This window comes from Dendropsophus ebraccatus, chromosome 15 (assembly GCF_027789765.1).
Source record: "Dendropsophus ebraccatus isolate aDenEbr1 chromosome 15, aDenEbr1.pat, whole genome shotgun sequence".
In the NCBI taxonomy this organism is placed as follows: domain Eukaryota; kingdom Metazoa; phylum Chordata; class Amphibia; order Anura; family Hylidae; genus Dendropsophus; species Dendropsophus ebraccatus.
This window is the reverse complement of record NC_091468.1, coordinates 63,764,475-63,784,041: the sequence shown is the minus strand read 5'-3', so window position 1 is coordinate 63,784,041 and position 19,567 is coordinate 63,764,475. Positions and strand designations below refer to the sequence as shown.

The following is a 19,567-nucleotide window of genomic DNA, read 5'->3' as shown; positions in this document are numbered from 1 at the left end:
GTGTTTGGGCATGTCGAGGTTTGTTCATCTCTAATAAAAATGTGAGTAAATGTTTGCCTAACACATTCCGCTTCACCAACATATGGCTGGTAGGCACAAGCTATAAGATAATAAATAAGGCAAATAAGAGGCAGCATGCAGTTCCGTCATTCCCGATATGAAAGAGTCTGAAGCAGCAGCTACGTAACCTGTGCTGCATTTGTTCTCCAGTGATACAAAACAAACAGAAACGCTCTGCAAACTGACTGCAAAACTATCAGAATTTTTTAATGGTCTGTTTGCCTTTTGGCAAACTTTTTGTTATATCCGTTTTCTTCATTCGGCATCCGTTTTTTTAGGAGTTTAATTTCCTTCCTGGTTTCTCACTTCTTCTGCACATGCTCAGAGAAAAATAACCAATGACAGATACATGGCAGTTTTTGTAGTGCTTGTGAATCGTCGCTTCGCAGACCGGGGTATGGAATGATTTTGTTGATCTCCCCTATCGGCTGTGAAATTTTTCAAATGGCTGGACTTCTCCTTTAGGGTACGTTCACACTTACCGTATCCGCAGCGTATTTTCTGCTGCGGATCTGCAGCATATTACCTTTAAATAACTGAACACAGCATCAAATCTGCACCATCAAATCTGCTGCGGATCTGCTGCAGATCTGCTGCGGATCCTGTAGGTGTGAACGCACCCTTAAGCATGCAACGAGAGGTCTTCAAGAACCTAATTTGTCTGCTGAGCCCAGTTTTATGCAAATGATCTTTTTGGACGAACTTATTACAAATTTTAGTTTGGGTCTTAAAAACCACAAGGACATTTATAACAAAACCAAATACCAATTTTGTGTTCGTTCACAATAGTGTGTTAGTGATTTGTTTTAAAGCGACTCTGTACCCACAATCTGCCCTCCCCAAACTGCTTGTACCATCAGATAGCTGTTTTTAATCCAAGATCTGTACTGGGGTCCGTTCAGCAGGTGATGCAGTTATTGTCCTAAAAAACAACTTTTAAACGTGCAGCCCTGTGTCAAATTGGTGGGCCTAGAGTGTGTGTGCATTAGACTTGCACCGCCTCTCCATCCCACCTCCCCGCCCTCTTCATCATTAGGAAAGTCCCTGAGCAACATTATTCATCACCTGTGTGAACACTGCACATGTGATGGATCATTAAGGCACCTGTGCAGTGTTCAGACAAGTGAGGAATAGTAGAAATTCTGCCAGGGCCATTCTTAATGATGAAGAGGGCGGGGAGGAGGGACAGAGAGGTGGTGCAAGGTTAGGGCATAGACACTCTAGGCCATGCCAATTTTACACAGGGCTGCAAGTTTAAAAGTATTTTTTTAGGACAATAACTGCATCACCTGCCGAACGCACCCCAGGACAGATCTTGGATTAAAAGCAGCTATCCGAAGGTACAAGTGGTTTGGGGGGCTCAGATTGTGGGTACAGAGTCACTTTAATCCACACAATGTCCTTAAAATTCTACTCTAGAAAGAACAACAATGTAAGAATGTAACAATAGCTCAGCACATTCCTACTCTGTAATCCAAAGCAGGAATATAAAATTTACAAAAAACAGTTACCAAAGATTCAGGCTAGGTTCACACCAGCGATTTACCCTCCGCTACAATTCTGTTTTGATGAGAGAAATGGAACTTAGCGGATCCGTCAAACGCCCGATTCATTTTAATGGGTTTTTATTGTGCTGTGCTCAGCGTTCTGTTCTGTCCCCGACGCAGCACACTGATTGTCCAGCCATAAATCCCCAAAGCAAGCCGGATCGCGGAGCAGGTAATGAATATGCTCCCGCCGGGGTCTCTTTAAATACATGTCTTACTATAGACCTTACAGGCCAGGGATCCGCAGAGGATCCTTTATGGCCTGTTCTCTGTTTATAATCTGTTCCTGGCTTTGGCTTTAAAGATCTGTCAGATAAATCTCTCTGTGTAAACGCACCATTAGAGAAGGTCGCATTACTTCTCACTTTACCTACCTGCAGTGAGTTTATGTTTAAAGTGAATGTACTATCATCAGGTACATCACTTTGTTTTTTCCCCTTAACGGATCGGCGGCGGGATGCCGGTGGCGCGGTTCTTTTTTTGAATCACTGCCCAGTTCCCGCGCATGGCGCCAGTCTGTTCCTGAGAACCAGCACTGGGGGAGGGACGCCGGCCCCATTGTGATGATCTCCCCTCCCCTCTGCAATGCGGCTCCATTGATACTTATTGATTCTGTACCTGGTGGTACATTCCCTTTAAGCTGGCTAAAAACATTGGAAGGAACTTTGCCTGGGCAAAAGATCAAAACTGCAAATACCTGCTGGTCGGAGGAAACAGGATTAAGCATGTTGGGGTGACTATGCCTACACCTCCTTTCTTTGCTGAAATGCATATTGATAATTCAGATAAAAAGATGATAAATGATTCCACAAACCTGTTGCTGGGGATACTGCATTCCTCCCATTGTACTGTGAGTGCGTCCCTGTATTCCCATTGGATATCTTTGTGCGCCTTGAGGTCCATATGTCTGGCCAGGATAAGGACTGCTCTGCTGTGTCTGTGAGTAGGGGCTGCTGCCCATTCCATAAATTGGCGGCCTTTTCATTACCATTGGATCCATGGGACTGCCCTGTGTATACACAATGACACTACATTAGCATGCGGCAGATATCCTGGATGTGCAGGCAGCATATGAGCACACAACAGATACTCTATATTAGGATGGCAACTTTTCTGTGTCGCTCTTCACCAATAACCCTGCAGCATTCTATCAGAAAGCAGCCCTGCAAATCATGGCGGACACTTTGCTTACTTATGCAAATCTCTGGTTCTGTGCACTGGAGGCGGCCCAGTGACCACAGTGCACTGTTATCGCCTGTTCCCCGGTTAGCTGCAGGGGGGCGGGCCCCGGGTGATGTTGAAATCATCCAGGAAGCCAATAGGAGACAGCGGCGGTCTACTCCTATTGCACGGAGAGACGGCGGCAGATTGCTGCTATACTCCTCGTTTGTCTTTCAACATGTTAGAAGACAATAAAATACAACAGTCAGTCGACATCGCGCATGTCGGTTGATCGTTGCCTTCTTCTACACAAAATAAATTATTGGCCGTAATGGCCGATAATCAGCCAAATACGGCCGTAATCGCTTGTGCAATAGGGCATTTAGTTATTATGGGATTACCCCTTTAACCGAAACCAGTAGTGGATTAAAAACACAAAAAAAGGCAATCTTTCCATTGTACTTTCCCAACTAAAATACAACGATCAGCTCACATCGTGCATATCGGCTGATCGTTGCCTTCTATTACACAAAGAGATTATCGGCTGTAATGGCTGATAATCGGCCAATAATCACTTTATCTAATAGGACCTTTAGTTTATATGGGATTAACCCTTTAACCAAAACCAGTAGTGGATCAAGAACACAAAAAAACTGCAATCTTTCCATTGTACTTTCCTTAGGTTTTGGTTAAAAATTACCAAGTAAAATGCAATGTGTAAAAAAAAAAAAAAAAAAAAGGTAATCATACCTTTGTATCCATCTACCAGCTACGGAATCTATTATACAGCAGATTTTTTTTTTCTTTATAGAATTTAGGGATAAAGTCTCAGCAGAACTCCTACAAACATATTCTCTCCTTCACTTCCATAATTGCTGTTTTTTGCTTCTTCAAAATGCAGTGGGAGTGTATGCTTAGATGAAAAAGCAGGTTCAAAGATCTACTGTGTAACTCTAAGTACATATAATTTAAAAAAGTTGCCTGGTATTTTTGTGTTCAGCAACCTCCCGTTCCGAAGCCCGCAGGTGGTTACAATGCTTGCAAAATATGCCACGCAAGGACATTTGTAGCGAGCACAATGAACGCTGGTAATATTGTGCAATGCAAAGCTCTTATTGGCCGCGGCAGACAATGTGATTTGGAAGCCGTGTTGAAGTTTTCTGCGTTCGTCTCTTTGATGAATGTTTTGTATTCTCGCCATGGCTATTCTGAACGTAGCACTTCAAAGCCGACTGGCTGCTTTACAAAATAAATTGGATTGAGATGTACACATACTGTAGCTCAAGAGCCCCAAACACGTTACATCCAAGCCCAGGGTGAAGAAAATACTGCTGCGTTATAAAACGCTATTACATTTCCAACCACAACTAAACAGAAATGTAACGTGTGCACGCGCATATATTGGTACACAAAGTAGGGCCAGCTATGTATTCTATAGGGTTCTAAATACTAGAACCTCTATAAAACTGTTATTAAAGGGTTACTCCAGCATTTTTTTCTCCCTTTAAAATGAACTGGTTTCAGAAAGTTATATTGATTTGTAAATGACTTCTATTAACCCCTTCAAGACTGAGCCCTCTGATGCACAAAAGTCCGGGTCAAATTAATGCAATGTTCCTCCCCGCCTTCTAAGAGCCACAGCGCTTTTATTTTTCCACCTACAGGGCTGGTTGGGGTGTCATTTTTTGCACCATGATCTCTAGTTTTTATTAGCATCATATTGGTGTAACAGAAAAATTTTGATCGCTTTTATAAATATTTTTATGATATATAATTTAATAAAATCAGCAATCTTTTTTTCTTTGTTCACGCCGTTCACCGTACGGGAACAATAATGTTATATTTGAATAGATCGGACAATTCCGCATGCTACGATACGTAATATGTGTATTTTTTTTTTAAAATATTTTATAATGAGCAAGGGGGTATTTTAAACTTTTATTGGGAGGGGGTTTATAAGGGGTTTTTAATACTTTTAAAAACTTTTTATTGCACTTTTTTACACTGTAAAAGATGCAATCATTAGATTGCATGTACTGATCTATGCTATGCTATAGCATAGCATAGATCAGTGTTATCAGCGATCTATGCATAGAGCCTGCCTGAGAGCAGACGCTATGCACAGATCGCCGATCCGACAGGAAGGAGGTAAGAGGCTGCGGGGGTCCCGATCACTCAGTGACAGAAGCTTGTTCTGTCACTGAGTACCTTAAACGCCACACTAACTATAGATCCCGGGCCGGCAGTCAAGAACGTATATATAAATTCCTACTGCACGCGGTATGTGCAGTAGGAACATTATATATGTATATACACACACAGAATACTGACTGGAAGGGGTTAAAAATCTCAAGTCTTTCAGTACTTATCAGCTGCTGTATGTGCTACAGGAAGTGGTGTATTCTTTCCAGTCTGACACAGCGCTCTCTGCTGCCACCTCTGTCCATGTCAGGAACTATCCAAAGCAGCAGCAAATCCCCATAGAAAACATCTTCTCCTCTGGACAGTTCCTGACATGGACAGAGGTGGCAGCAGAGAGCGCTGTGTCAAACTGGAAAGAATACAGAACTTCTTGCAGGACATACAGCAGTACTGGAAGAGAAGAGATTTTTTTTAAAATAGAAGTAAATTACAAATCTAAATAACTTTCTGTAACCAGTTGATATGAAAGAAGATTTTCCAAAGTACCCCTTTAATACTTGATTTTTGTCTAGCGTTTACTGGATCTATCAAAATGTTTAGGTTTGTCAACGTTATCCTAACCCGAGAACTCAGCTTTTGATTCCCCCACATCTGCAAAAGTTGGATGCCAGGCTGCCAGGAAAACATGGGTACAGCCATTTATTTTGCAGGACTACCTAAGACAACATCCAACTTCTGCATCTTCGGGGAATCAAACACTGAGCGCTCGCCTTCAGGTAACGTTGACGAACCCGAATGTTTTGTCAACATCATATTTGAAATATTGGTTATACGTGCTACAATGGTGTGGTACTATGGATTTAGACCCCCACTGATAAAAAACGATCACGTCTGTACAACTCGTAGAGAAATGATCTGACAGCATCCATAGATAATGTCAAGTTTCAGAGAATTTTTATTTACATAGCCAGGTACAGCAGTGCAACGTTTCAACCCAACATGATCTTTACTAAGCAAAGACCCTGCTAGAAAAATTGCACTGCTGTACCTGGGTATGTAAGGGCCGTATTACATGCTTAACCCCGTGCTGTTACTGAGCCCCTGAGCTCCTGGGGGACCCATGACCCCCCAAACAGACTTTTACTTTCAGTGGTGTATTATCTCCAGGCTACAGTTTTGCCATAAAAATTGCTGCTTTTTACCGCAATTTTGCACAAATCAGGGCAAAACTGCAGCCAGGAGACAATGCAGTAACATTAGAGAACATAATGAAGGACCTTATGTGACAATGATGTCACCACAGGTCCTTTAAGGGCTGCATTATGGAAGAAAAAGACTAAAGCTAGTGCTGCCACAGTTACAATGGGTTGGGGGGGTCCAAGCTTGGTGAACAGCCCGGAGCCCATGGTAAAGTTAATCCGCCCCTGGTTACAGAACCTCTGACTGGGATTGGAACTTTTCTGCAATGCACCCAATGTTCTCTAAGGACATAAAAGATTATACTTTTGGTGCTGCTGGACCCCCATTTTGCAACCGACATCACTTTATATGTAATAAACATATTGTGTCATTTTTGGGGTAGCATTGGTGACAGTTGTAGCACCCAATAATGTCCACTTAGTTAAAGGGGTTATCCAGCGCTACAAAAACATGGCCATTTTTCCTCAACTCTTGTATCCAGTTCAGGTGTGGTTTGCAATTAAGCTCCATTTACTTCAATGGAACCGAGTCTCAAACCCCACCCAATCTGGAGACAAGAGAGGGGAAAAAGTGGCCATGTTTTTGTAGCGCTGGATAACCCCTTTAATCAAGCTCTAGCGGGCATGCATGCATAGTTTGGCTCAGGGGTCTGCTACCACTAGCTCAGGTTCGTGTATTAGTCCAGTCTCGGCTTGCAGCAATGTAATTTGCATACAGTTATTTGTCTACCTGTCAAAGGGGAAGTGATGCGCCGTGCACTTCTCTGACCAGTATAGAAGAAGCATATGCAAATAACATCAAACAACTGATATCCAGAGCAAGCTAGGGCACAGATTAAGAGAAGTGGCACATGCCTGGACATTGGGCTAGTGGACGCAGCTACTAGTGGGGGTGCCACCACCACTGCCATTTATCTCAACAAAGACAAAGAGAGGAATATATCAAGACTGGCGTCTCCCATGCCACTCTTAAGGGAAAGTCTTGTGACACGAGAAGCGCCAGCCTTTTTACCACGTGCCAAGACTCCTATGGCCCCCATACACCGGCCGGCCATCAGTTACGTCAGTTGGGAAGCTGAAAACAGCCAAATGCAGTCCATGCAACTTATATGAAGATAGGGCGAATTGCATTAAGGGTGCGTTCACACCTACAGGATCCGCAGCAGATTTGATGGTGCAGATTTAATGCTGTGTTCAGTTATTTAAATGAAATCTGCTGCGGATCTGCTGCAGAAAATACGCTGCGGATCCGGTAAGTGTGAACGTACCCTAACAGTGGGCAATCTGTGATAAAACCATAGAACCTTTTATAGTCAGTTGACAGTCTGATATTACATATTGTGTAGTGTACTCGGCTACTGGTAGAGAGGCTTTTGTAGACCAGTGATTTTCAACCTTTTTTGAGCCGCGGCACCCTTTTTATACTTAAAAAATCCTGGGGCACACCACCAACCAAAATGGCACAAAATGACACTAAAACAGTACATATTATACATATAGTTAATAATATAGATTCTAAATGTATTTATACTCACTCAGTGTGAAACCTGGGCCTGTTTTCTTCTCCCCCCTACTTCTCTCCACCATACTTCTCCCCCCTGCTTCTCTCCTGTGCTTCTCTCCACCATACTTCTCCCCCCTACTTCTCTCCTGTGCTTCTCTCCACCACACTTCTCCCCCCTACTTCTCTCTCCTGTGCTTCTTTCCACCATGCTTCTCTCCTGTGCTTCTCTCCACCATACTTCTCCCACCTGCTTCTCTCCTGTGCTTCTCTCCCCCGTGCTTCTCTCCTGTGCTTCTGTCCCCCGTGCTTCTCTCCTGTGCTTCTCTCCGCTGTTTCTCTCCCCCATCCCCATGTTTCTCTCCCCCCTGCTTCTCTCCCCTGTTTCTCCCCCATCCCCAGGTTTCTCTCCCCCATTGTTTTCTCCTGTTTCACAGGGGCACCATAGTTTGGGGAACTTTCCCCGCGGCACACCCGACCATGTGTCGCGGTTGTAGACAAAAAGAAGGAACCAATACAGAGGTTAAAAAGTCAGACAGCCAAGGCAGCGTTCCAATTAGAAGCTTTATGTCATTTTTCTTTCTGTGTCAAATTCCTGTGCCTCTTACAAATTGTTATGGCAGCAATCCACCGGAAGATTTAACTCTAAGAAGTGGATCCCTCACAGAGTTACATCAACATAAATGAAGTGGAAGAAAAAAAAAAAAACTCACATATTTTAAAGGCATCAAAATTAATGGCATAAAAATGGTCATGAAAGCACACAAACACACCAGGAAACATTTACAACCAGATTTATACACATCGGCAAACAATTTAGGAAGGATGGAAGGAAATGTCCGGGTCAAAACCGGGGCACTTTGGTAACACAAAAAAATGCAAGCTATTATATGGTAACTATCAGTACTAGAGTCTAATTTAAGAAAAAAAACAACACAAATCTAAACTGGAAACCATGTACTCTACCAACGTCAAGAACTCTGGAAAGTTTTGGCCAAACAAGAGTTTTATATTAACGGTAAAGGCCCCCAAAAAATTGTAGAACCGTCACATTTAGAATTTTTTTTTTTTTTAACTCAATAGCAAATACACACACAAATCACATATATAACACAATATGATGTTTGGTTAAACATTTTTATACAATGGCATATGTTATTCTAGATCATGTCGAGGGGAAAATAAATCAAACAAAAATAATTCCTTAGCCAATGAACCATTTTAATTTTTAATTTGTACAATAAATAATAAAAAATAAAAGTGTTAAATAAGTATTATTTCAGATAACTAATTGGTGTGGCTCGAAGTGATGGGATTTCCACCAATCACAAGAATGCTAGAAAATGGTGTGCCAGAAAGGAGAGAATGCATGGCCTGGACTTCTGAACATTACCAAACGCTGAGCTCTACAGCGTTTATGTTCTAAAGCCCCATTGAGAATAAATCGAGTACTGGTCACACATGCACACTGCCTCTCCATTTATCCAGGGGATGTTTGTTCTCGGTTCTTGGGACTGGCAGGGGTCCCACTGGTTTAACCTTCACCAATCCAATAATTGTGAAATGAGAATATACTTTTAGAAAAGACATGACCATCAAAATGTGGCATGGTGCATTATCACCCCGAAAAATGTCAATGGTGGTATCCATGTGTTTATACACGGTAGGCCTCCATTTGTAACTCCCTTGCTATGTCTAGTTATATTATTGGTTATCTAGTTATATTATTTCATTTTAGAACAGGACGTAATTTGGAGGTAAAATTCATGCGAAGTATAATGTGAAATATACACACGAAAATCTGTTATGTAGACAAACTCTTCACATTCACTTTTACAGTGGTAGAAAGTCCAGGTAACTCAGTATACCATCACACCACTTGCCAGATAATAAGTGAACCCCATAATTCTAGCTGAATGTTCTTCAGTTTGACAATATTATTGCAGAGCTCAGAAGAATTGACCCAAAAAAGCAAATGGTTCAACCGTCTTTGTGTTTTCGGCTGAGCGGCATAAGCCATACATTCAGTGCTGCAACAGGTATTCATGTGCAGAGTCCCACAGGCTAGCAGGTACAACAAGCCTTTTGTGTGTATCTGAACGCACGCCAAAACGTCTGCCTTTGTATTGAACAAACCTGTTTTCTGCTGATAACAAAGCCCTAAGTTGTGAAACCTTGCAGTCATGCCTGTGACTAACAGCTGCTGCTCTGCAAGAACAGACAGATGCAGAATGAGCTCTGCTACGTCACTACCCCCTCAAGCAAACTAGGATATTTCACTTAAAACAAGCTCCAATGCCGGGACTGTTCTGGAGAACGTCTATAAAAGCACAGAACTGACTGTAGTAACGCGGATGTTGCCTTGTATATGGCAAATCTGAAACGGAACCCATGTATTTCCATTCAGAATGCCGCCCCCCCCCCCCCCCATTTATTTAACAAAGGTAAACTCACCATAACTCTATAGTAATTATATATATATATTTTGATATAGACCTGTTTTTGAAGTGATGAGCGCAACTGGGGGATGTTTGAGTCCATGCTTTCCCGGACTCCTACGGCTGCAGATGCAGGGCTAGGCCCCGCCTCTTTGACCCCACCACCACAAGAAGAAGAAAAGTCTATTTTCGGAAAATAATACTAGGTGGCGGGTTCCGGGGCCTGGCGCTGAAACCGGGGAGGTGAGTGACCTCCGCCGTCCATAAATCCCCCCTCCCGGCTATAGCTTAAAAATACCCCTGGGCCGGAGAACCCCTTAAGGCTATGTTCACACGAAAAAAAAAAAAATTATGACAATGGTAGTTATTGTCATTAAAAAAAAAAAGTGTTGCATTGAGGCTGGTCCGACTGTGGAAACTGACATGTCAATTATTTCCGGCCACTGAAATCAATGCAACAACGAGTGCCAAACGACGGCCGTTGTCCATACTGTGTGCAAACATAGCCTAAAGCCCCTATTACACGAAGCGATTATCTGCCATATTTGGCCATTACAGACGATAATCGACTTGCGTAATAGAAGCCAACGATCGGACAACATGCACCACGTCGGCTGATCGTTGTCTTTCAAGATGTTGACAGCTCAATAATCCCGATAGCAGCGATCTGCTGCCGTCTTTCTGTGGAATAGGAGTGGGGACAGCAGACCACCGATATCTTCTATGGGCCGCCCGGATGATGTAGCGATCGCTCAGGCAGCTACCCCCCCCCCCTCGGCTCTTACCCGCTCGCCGCTGGCGCTTGTAATGGCTGAAATCTTCTGCTAGTTGTGCATCTTCCATTTTTAAGTAAGGTTATTAATCAGGTCCCACCTGAAACTATCTATTAAATTGATTCTAATCACTGGGCCTCTCCAGTGGAGCTTTGTATAATCAGCATTTCATTTTAGGAAATTAATTGCCTGATTGATTCTCAGGAGGTAGTCAGCTGTCATTGCCTGGCTGTCATCTTTTTTGAGAAGGGGTGTCACAACAATAAAATTCCTATCGATTTAAATGCAAAACCATTCGAAATCCGTTTTTACTTCTTTACCCATTTTGTTAAGCTGGATAGATTGCCTAAACACTTACCCGGGTGTTGAGGATCCGCTTAGCGACATATTTTATACAGCAATTCTATAACTATTTGTAGTTGCCCCAGAAAAAAAATTAACCCCTTTATCTATTTGTCTGCGGCTATGTAAACACATAGGGGGAGATTTATCAAACATGGTGTAAAGTGAAATTGGCTCAGTTGCCCCTAGCAACCAATCAGATTCCACCTTTCATTCCTCACAGACTCTATGGAGATTGAAAGGTGGAATCTGATTGGTTGCTAGGGGCAACTGAGCCAGTTTCACTTTACACCATGTTTGATAAATCTCCCCCACAGTGTAAAGTGAAACTGGCTCCGTTGCCCCTAGCAACCAATCAGATTCCACCTTTCAATCTCCATAGAGTCTGTGAAGAATGAAAGGTGGAATCTGATTGGTTGCTAGGGGCAACTGAGCCAGTTTCACTTTACACCATGTTTGATAAATCTCCCCCATTGCGTTTAATTCTCACCATAAGGTTACCATAACGCAAAAAGAAAAAAAAAAAATACAAAAATGTAATTACCTAATTAAAAGTTGGCTAAATCTTGGTAAGTGCATGACTTTCGGATTTTGAAAATCTGTTCCCAATTTAAAAAACAAAAATCCTATTTTGTACTTTGTTTTGATGCTTCTCCTCAGACTTTCATGACAACCTGAATTCTTCAAGTAATGGTCTTCACTAATGATAAACAACATCCTAATCAAGATGGTTCAAACTTTCTTGAAGAGAGGTGGCATCATTTTTTTTTTATTTTTTTTATCATCAATGCAGGTCATGGCATTAGGTTAAGAAGAATAAGCTTTAGCCCTCTCTGCTATGTGATCATTCCAATTAATGACTTCATCATCACTAAACCTATTGATGAAATAAGTGTTTACAGGGGAACTTTGAACGTAACCTGCTGATAGCCCCCTATAGCACCGAAGATGCTGAGGAGGAAGGCACGTGTCTTACCTTCCTCCTCAGGGCCAGTCCCGCGCTGTTAGTCGGGCTAAGGTCTGCTCCGGAGCACCGTTAGGAGCACTGCCGCATCATCCGGCCCGCCCCTTCTAATGATAATCAATGGAGGGGACGGGCCAGATGACTCGGCAGTGCTCCTAATTGTACTCTGGAGCAGACCTTAGCCCGACTAACAGCGCGGGACTGGCCCTGAGGAGGAAGGTAAGACACATACCTTCCTCATCATCATCATCCCTGGCACTATAGGGGGCTATCAGCAGGTTACATTCATCTTACCTGCTGATAGTTACCTTTAAAATGTCTACATTCTTCTGGGCATGCTGTTAGAGGGGGCACAGAGGTTACAGCCATGTTGTTGGGGGGGGCACAGAGGTTACAGCCATGTTGTTGGGGGGGGCACAGAGGTTACAGCCATGTTGTGGGGGGGGGGGCACAGAGGTTACAGCCATGTTGTGGGGGGGGGGGCACAGAGGTTACTGCCATGTTGTTGGGGGGGGGGGGCACAGAGGTTACTGCCATGTTGTTGGGGGGGGGGCACAGAGGTTACTGCCATGTTGTTGGGGGAGGGGGGGCACAGAGGTTACTGCCATGTTGTTGGGGGGGGGGGCACAGAGGTTACTGCCATGTTGTTGGGGGGGGGCACAGAGGTTACTGCCATGTTGTTGGGGGGGGGCACAGAGGTTACAGCCATGTTGTGGGGGGCACAGAGGTTACTGCCATGTTGTTGGGGGGGGGCACAGAGGTTACAGCCATGTTGTGGGGGGGGGCACAGAGGTTACTGCCATGTTGTTGTGGGGGGGCACAGAGGTTACTGCCATGTTGGGGGGGGGCACAGAGGTTACTGCCATGTTGGGGGGGGCACAGAGGTTACAGCCATGTTGTTGGGGGGGGGCACAGAGGTTACAGCCATGTTGTTGGGGGGGGCACAGAGGTTACTGCCATGTTGTTGGGGGGGGGCACAGAGGTTACAGCCATGTTGCTTGGTAGTGTAGTGCTTTGTAGCATCTGGAGGATGTGGAGGCAGCCCAAGGACAGCCTGGAAAACATGGTGACGGCCTATGGCTGTATCAAGGATTTCCAGGACACCCTTGGGCAGCATCCACCTTCTCCAGAAGCCAAGAGTGAAATGTTCAGAGAAGTTGCCGAACCTAGACCTATTCATGAAGTTCACAAGTAACATTATTTTTTTTCTCATTTAGCAAATTTACGGCGCTGTCACATAACTGGCTCATGTTTTTGACCATTATTTTTCCCTATTTGTATTGTTGTCCTTTTTTTTTTTTTTTTTTTTTGCAAGGTCGATTGCTTTGAGTTTTCTAAACTAATACTTTTACATATTTCATGCTCTTCCAGCACGTTTCATTTTTATAACCTTTCAATTTTGTTGATACTTGCAGCAAACATTACATACTCAGTATGTCGGAATTCCATCTGGAAGGTGTTTTAAACGCTAATTTTTTGTTTTTGTTTTTGTTGAGGCCAGGTTTTTTTGTTTTTGTTGGGGCCAGGTTTTTTTTGTTTTTTTTTGTTTTTGTTGGGGCCAGGTTTTTTTTGTTTTTGTTGGGGCCAGGTTTTTTTTGTTTTTGTTGGGGCCAGGTTTTTTTTGTTTTTTTGTTTTTGTTGGGGCCAGGTTTTTTTTGTTTTTGTTGGGGCCAGGTTTTTTTTGTTTTTGTTGGGGCCAGGTTTTCTTTCACAGCTCTGTAATATGTCTAAGCACTTTCTCTTCTAACTACAGACTCATTAACATTTTTTTTTTTACAACTGCAAATTACAAGGTGATTTCATTTTTTTTTTCAATTTTAAAAGCTCTCAAATATATACATATATCATTAATTACAATAATTTACTTCAACTTAATTTTAATTTCAAAGAATTTAGGCCATCCTAGAAGCCAAATAAGAAGCAACAGTGTTGATGGGATGTTTCGTTGAGGCATGCCATTATTAAAGGGGTTATCCAGCGCTACAAAAACACGGCCACTTTCTTCCAGAGACAGCCCCACTCGTCTCCAGCTTGGGTGCAGGTTTTGGTGCTCAGTTCCATTGAAGTGAATGGAGCTTAACTGCAAACCGCACCTGAACTGGAGACAAGAGTTGTGTTGTCGCTGAAAGAAAGTGGCCATGTTTTTGTAGCACTGGATAACCCCTTCAAACTTGACATCACTGCTTTCTTAGGCTATGTTCACACTACGTATATTTGAGGCTGTATGTTTGAGGCTGTATAGTGACCAAAACCAGGAGTGGATTGAAAACACAGAAAGGATCTGTTCACATAATGTTGTAATTGAGTGGATGGCCGCCATTTAATGGCAAATATTTGCTGTTATTTTAAAACAACGGCTGTTATATTGAAATAATGGAAGTTATTTACTGTTATATGGCGGCCATCCACTCAGTTTCATCATTGTGTGATCAGAGCCTTTGTGTTTTCAATCCACTCCTGGTTTTGGTTGCTATGAGGACCTGACATGAGGACCAAATACAGCCTGAAATATACATAGTGTGAACCCAGCCTTACTGTGCTTTTAAAAAAAAAATAGTGCTGGTTGTTATGGGCAACAAAGTAAGTTTTTGCTTTTTAGACAATTTGAATACATTTGCCCCCTGGTCTGTGATCAAAACTATTATGTACAGCTGAGAGGTCACTGAAACAGGAAGTGATGTCACCTTATTGGCATAAATATAAATATATAAATATATATAAATATAAATATATAAATAAATATAAATATATAAATATTTGGAGCACAAAGACAGCATCAGAGATATCAGAGAGACAGTAGGTGACACGTCTTGCGCTTGCCAGGTATGGCCAACTTTAAAAGGGAGAATCAAGTGATTTTTTTTTTTTGTTTCAAATCAACTGGTGTCAAAAGTTATATAGATTTGTACTTTATTTAAAAAAAAAAAAAAAAATCCCCAGTCCTCCAGTACTTACCAGCTGCTGTATGCCCTGCAGGAAGTGGTGTATTCTTTTCAGTCTGACACAGCGCCCTCTGCTGCCACCTCTGTCCATGTCAGGAACTGTCCAGAGCAGGAGAGGTTTTCTATGGGGATTTGCTGCTGCTCTGGACAGTTCCTGACATGGACAGAGGTGGCAGCAGAGAGCACTGTGTCAGATTAGAAAGAATACATCACTTCCTGCAGGGCATACAGCAGCTGATAAGTACTGGAAGACAGGAGATTTTTTTTTTTTAAATAAAAGTAAAATACAAATCCATATAACTTTCTGATGCCAGTTGATTTGAAAGAAAAAAAATAAAAAAAAGAGTGGCCCTTTAACCGCTGTGGAAAAAGTTCTCACGCTGTTAAACATAGTAAACATGTAGCCTTAGGCCACTTTTGCACTGCATTATTTTGCATCTTTATTTGTAAGCCAAAACCAGGGATGGATCCAAAAAAAGTGCAAATGTTTCCATCTGAGGATATTCACACGACAGATTTGTTGCAGCAATTTCTGTAAATCATCTGAATGAGATTATATTGACTTTGCCATAAACTCCACTCAGGTTAATGTGACAGTCTCAGAACTTTCTGGAACACATCTGCCATGTGTGAATTCACAGTTTCTCTCTATCTAGGTTCTGTTCCCAGGTTTGGATGCAAAATATTACAATGTGAAACTAGTCTAAAGACACTAAAGGGGCTTTCTGGGATTTTTTAAAAAATTGATATCGTGACCTCAGGATAAGCCATCAATATCTGACTTAAGGTGCCCATACAGTTGATAAAGGTGCCTATATAACTTAAGGTCCCCACACCTTTAATAACTGAATGATGGTTCGCCCATCAGTTCTCTCTCCCATACGGGGCCCATCCTCCCTATACACAGTAATGTTCGGTATTGCCGAACATTCCTATATTCTCTATGGGGAGGAAGGGTTAAGTGGCAGCCAGAGAACTCGCATTATGGCTTATCTTTCCTAGAACAAAGGGGTCAGGCAGTGATTTTCCATCATGCCCAACCCCTATCTCCGCCAATATCATCTGACAGTGGATGGCCCATACACCGTATACTAGCAGCTAAACCTGCTGACAAAAACATGGCCATAAGTTATCTCTCCCATCCGATGCCTATCCCCCCTATTCATAGCAATGTTTAGACTAAGTTGCCTAAAACCCACTGACGTTTGAAGGTTCAGCCAACTGTCTAAAGTGTACAGCAGCCTTAGAACTTTCCCTGACAGAAGTTGTGTTTGTTGAATTTTTACTGCCTGACCCCACTGTTCTGGGAGAGATAAGCCGCCACCCCCCTCATAGTGGTAACATGCATATTCAGCAGTTATTAAAAGTGTATGGCCACCTTACACCACTTCTCAATTTCTCGTCTAGATAAAAAGCCAAACAAAAGAAAAAACCCTGGCAACAATCGCCTTGTTAGTGCACCACCTGTGTGCATCCATGAATATTCACAAGCCTCAAAAAGGTGGAGACTATAGAAAATGTAAAGAACTATGGCAGAACAGAATGCAGTCGACATGCATGTTCACACCTTGTCTTGTTGGAAAGAGGCAGATTGAGGTTTCATTTTTTTTCTTTTTTAACTAACAATAGATGGTGACCTAGAACAAGGAGCTCAGAAAATAATGAACAGATATAAGAGATCGACAGAAATCTACACACATCTTCGAGGACTACACACTACTGATGTGCTCCTCTATATACACATACAGCTTACAGGCAGGGGCGGTCTTGGCATTTCTGGGGCCCCAAGCGAAGTTATGTCTGCCCCCCCCCCCCTCAACACGCGTTCCAAAACAATAGACAGCTGTGTGTTGCCCCCAGTAGTTTATACCCCTTGTGCATATACCCCTTGTGCACTACCGCCAGTAATATGCACTCCTTGTGTGCTGCCCCAATAGTATATACCCCTTGTGTCCTGCCCAGAGTAGTATATACCCCTTGTTTGCTTCCCCCAGTAGTATATAGACCCCTGTGTGTTCCCCCAGTTATATATAGCCCCCCCATAAGTATATAGACCTCCTGTGTGCTGCCCCCAGTTGTATATACCCCCTGTGTGCTCCCCCACTAGTATATAGGCCCCCTGTGTGCCCCCTCAGGGGTATTTAGCCCCCCTGTGTGCTCCCCCACTCCTGTGTGCTCCTCCAGTAGTATATAAACCCCCTGTATGTTCCCCCAGTAGTATATAGACCCCCTGTGTGCCCCACCAGAATTATATAGACCCCTTGTGTTCTGCCCCAGTAGTACACAGACCCCTGTGTGCTCCCCCAGTTATATATAAACCACCTGTGTGCCTCACAAGTAGTATATACTGTAGACCCCCTGTATGTTCCCCCAGTAGTATATAGACCCCTGTGTGCTCCCCCAGTAGTATATAGCCCCCCTGTGTGCTCTCCCACTTGGATATAGACCTCCTGTGTACTCTCCAAGTTGTATATAGACCCCATTCTGCTGCCCCAAGTAGTATATAGACCCCCTGTGTGCTGCCCCAGTAGTATATAGACCCCTCTGTGAAGCCCCAGTAGCCTATAGCCCCCCTGTGTGCTCCCCCTGTTATATAGCCCCCCTGTGTGCTCCCCCTTTTATATATTTCCCCGCTGTGCTCTCCCCCAGTTAAACAGACCCCTGTGTGCTCCCCCTCCCACATAATATATAACACAATAAAACAAACACTTTATACTCACCTGGGTCCGGGCGTCTCCTCTTCTCTTCACTCTTGTGGCCGCAGGAAGGGTTTTCCAGTGATGTCACTGGAGCGCCGCCGCCGGCACCACAAGGACAAAGCTGCCACACTTCCTGCGGCCACAAGAGTGACTGACAGGAAAGGAGCCAATGTCTCCCGTCCCGTCAGTGCTGCTGCATGTAACTATGAGCGCTCATTACGAGTGCTCATGGTTACAGTTCAGATAGCAGCAGCGAGCGGGGCAGTGGCCCTGTCCAGTGGTCTTGAGCACAAGAGCAGGGCGTGGGGGCCCCCCTGGATGTTGGGGGCCCCAAGCGATCGCTTGGGGTGCTTGGTGCCAAAGACCACCACTGCTTACAGGGCTGGGCAGGCATGGTTCGTGAAGTAACCAGGCCACGGTGGCTGATTCTCCAATATATACCGTGTTTCTCTGAAAATAAGACAGGGTCTTTTTCTTTTGTCTGAAAAAAGGGATAGGTCTTATTTTTGGGCTAGGTCTTATTTTTGATTGCAGAAAGAGGTAAGATTTTTGCCCTGTGAGGGTATATGGTCACTGAGTAATTGTGGCGGATAATTCAGCAGAGATTCCACCGGACGTCCCATCCCGGTTGGCTCTCCGCCTGTCCCATAGACTCCATTCTATGGTCAGGCGGATTCCACTGTCCACCCAAAAAGTTGACATGTCAATTGTTTAGGTGGACAACAGAATCCAACGAGCATAGAATGGAGTCTATGGGACATGCAGAACTTCAAGTGGGTGCGGGGGTGGAGGGGAAGGGCAAGCGACAGAATCCCCGCCGAGTTATCCACCACATTTACTCAATGTGCATATACCCTTAGTCCTCCACAGAGAAGCATTATCTTTCTGAACTAGGAGTAAAAATGTAGCATTACCCATAGAGTGTACCAGTTAGAGATGAGCAAATCTATAAATCTTTTTGTCGACTCTGTGGACGTTGAAGACAATAGGTGGGACTCTGGAGCGGGTGATTGGATTTAGCCCTGCCATGATGGAGGGTAGCAAGGCACTTGTCCAGAACAGTTGGGAGCCAAGGTATGCCTATTCTCCATCTTCACAACGTGACATAATGTAGACTCTAACTAACTCTAACTATTTTTGAAAAGACTACTCAAAAAACCCTTGGGGGGGGGGGGGGGAGAGAAAAAAAATAAAATAAATAAAGCTACAGCTTATTTTCGGGGGAGGGTTTATTTTTGGAGAAACATGGGGTAAATATTTTTTGCTGGAGCAAAAGTTTTTAAAGTGCATACCCCTCTATCTGACAACTTACGGCTCCCTGCTAGTTACTTTGGCGGCCAATTATAAGACTGACCAATCACTGCAGTGATAACTCGCTTATCCAATCACCGCCATAGGTGGGACACCAAGATAGGTCAAGCCTTAGAAGTATCTGCCATAAAACCAACTTTTACTATACCAAAGTGGGTCCATCAGGTAAAGCAAACTGGTGCTACTGTGCGTACTACTGTATGAGAAGAGGAAAAAAAAAAATCAAAGTCCATTGTGTAGACAAAAGGTCTAAAATGCCACTTACGTCCAAACTTTCTGGCTCATATATAGTAGCCATAGTGTAGTGTGGCGTAACAATACATGTCTGACACCTTATATATTTCTTTTCAATTTGACATTTTGCGTTTAAAGGGGTACTCCGGTAAAAAAAAATGTTTTTAAAGTCAACTGTTGTCAGAAAGTTACTTCTATTTAAAAAAAAAAAAAAAAAACTCCTGTCTTCCAGCTGCTGTATGTCCTGCAGGAAG

General features: G+C 43.4%; 1 protein-coding gene across 2 annotated transcripts in view; it reads right to left on the bottom strand.

The window, feature by feature from the left end:
* Positions 1 to 19,567, bottom strand: part of ARID1B (AT-rich interaction domain 1B) — a 316,413-nt gene that overhangs the window by 286,946 nt on the left and 9,900 nt on the right. For both annotated transcript variants that reach the window (XM_069955438.1, XM_069955439.1), the window contains exon 2: positions 2,422 to 2,616. In XM_069955438.1, the coding sequence (XP_069811539.1) occupies positions 2,422 to 2,616 (195 nt within the window). The remainder of the gene's footprint in view (positions 1 to 2,421; positions 2,617 to 19,567) is intronic.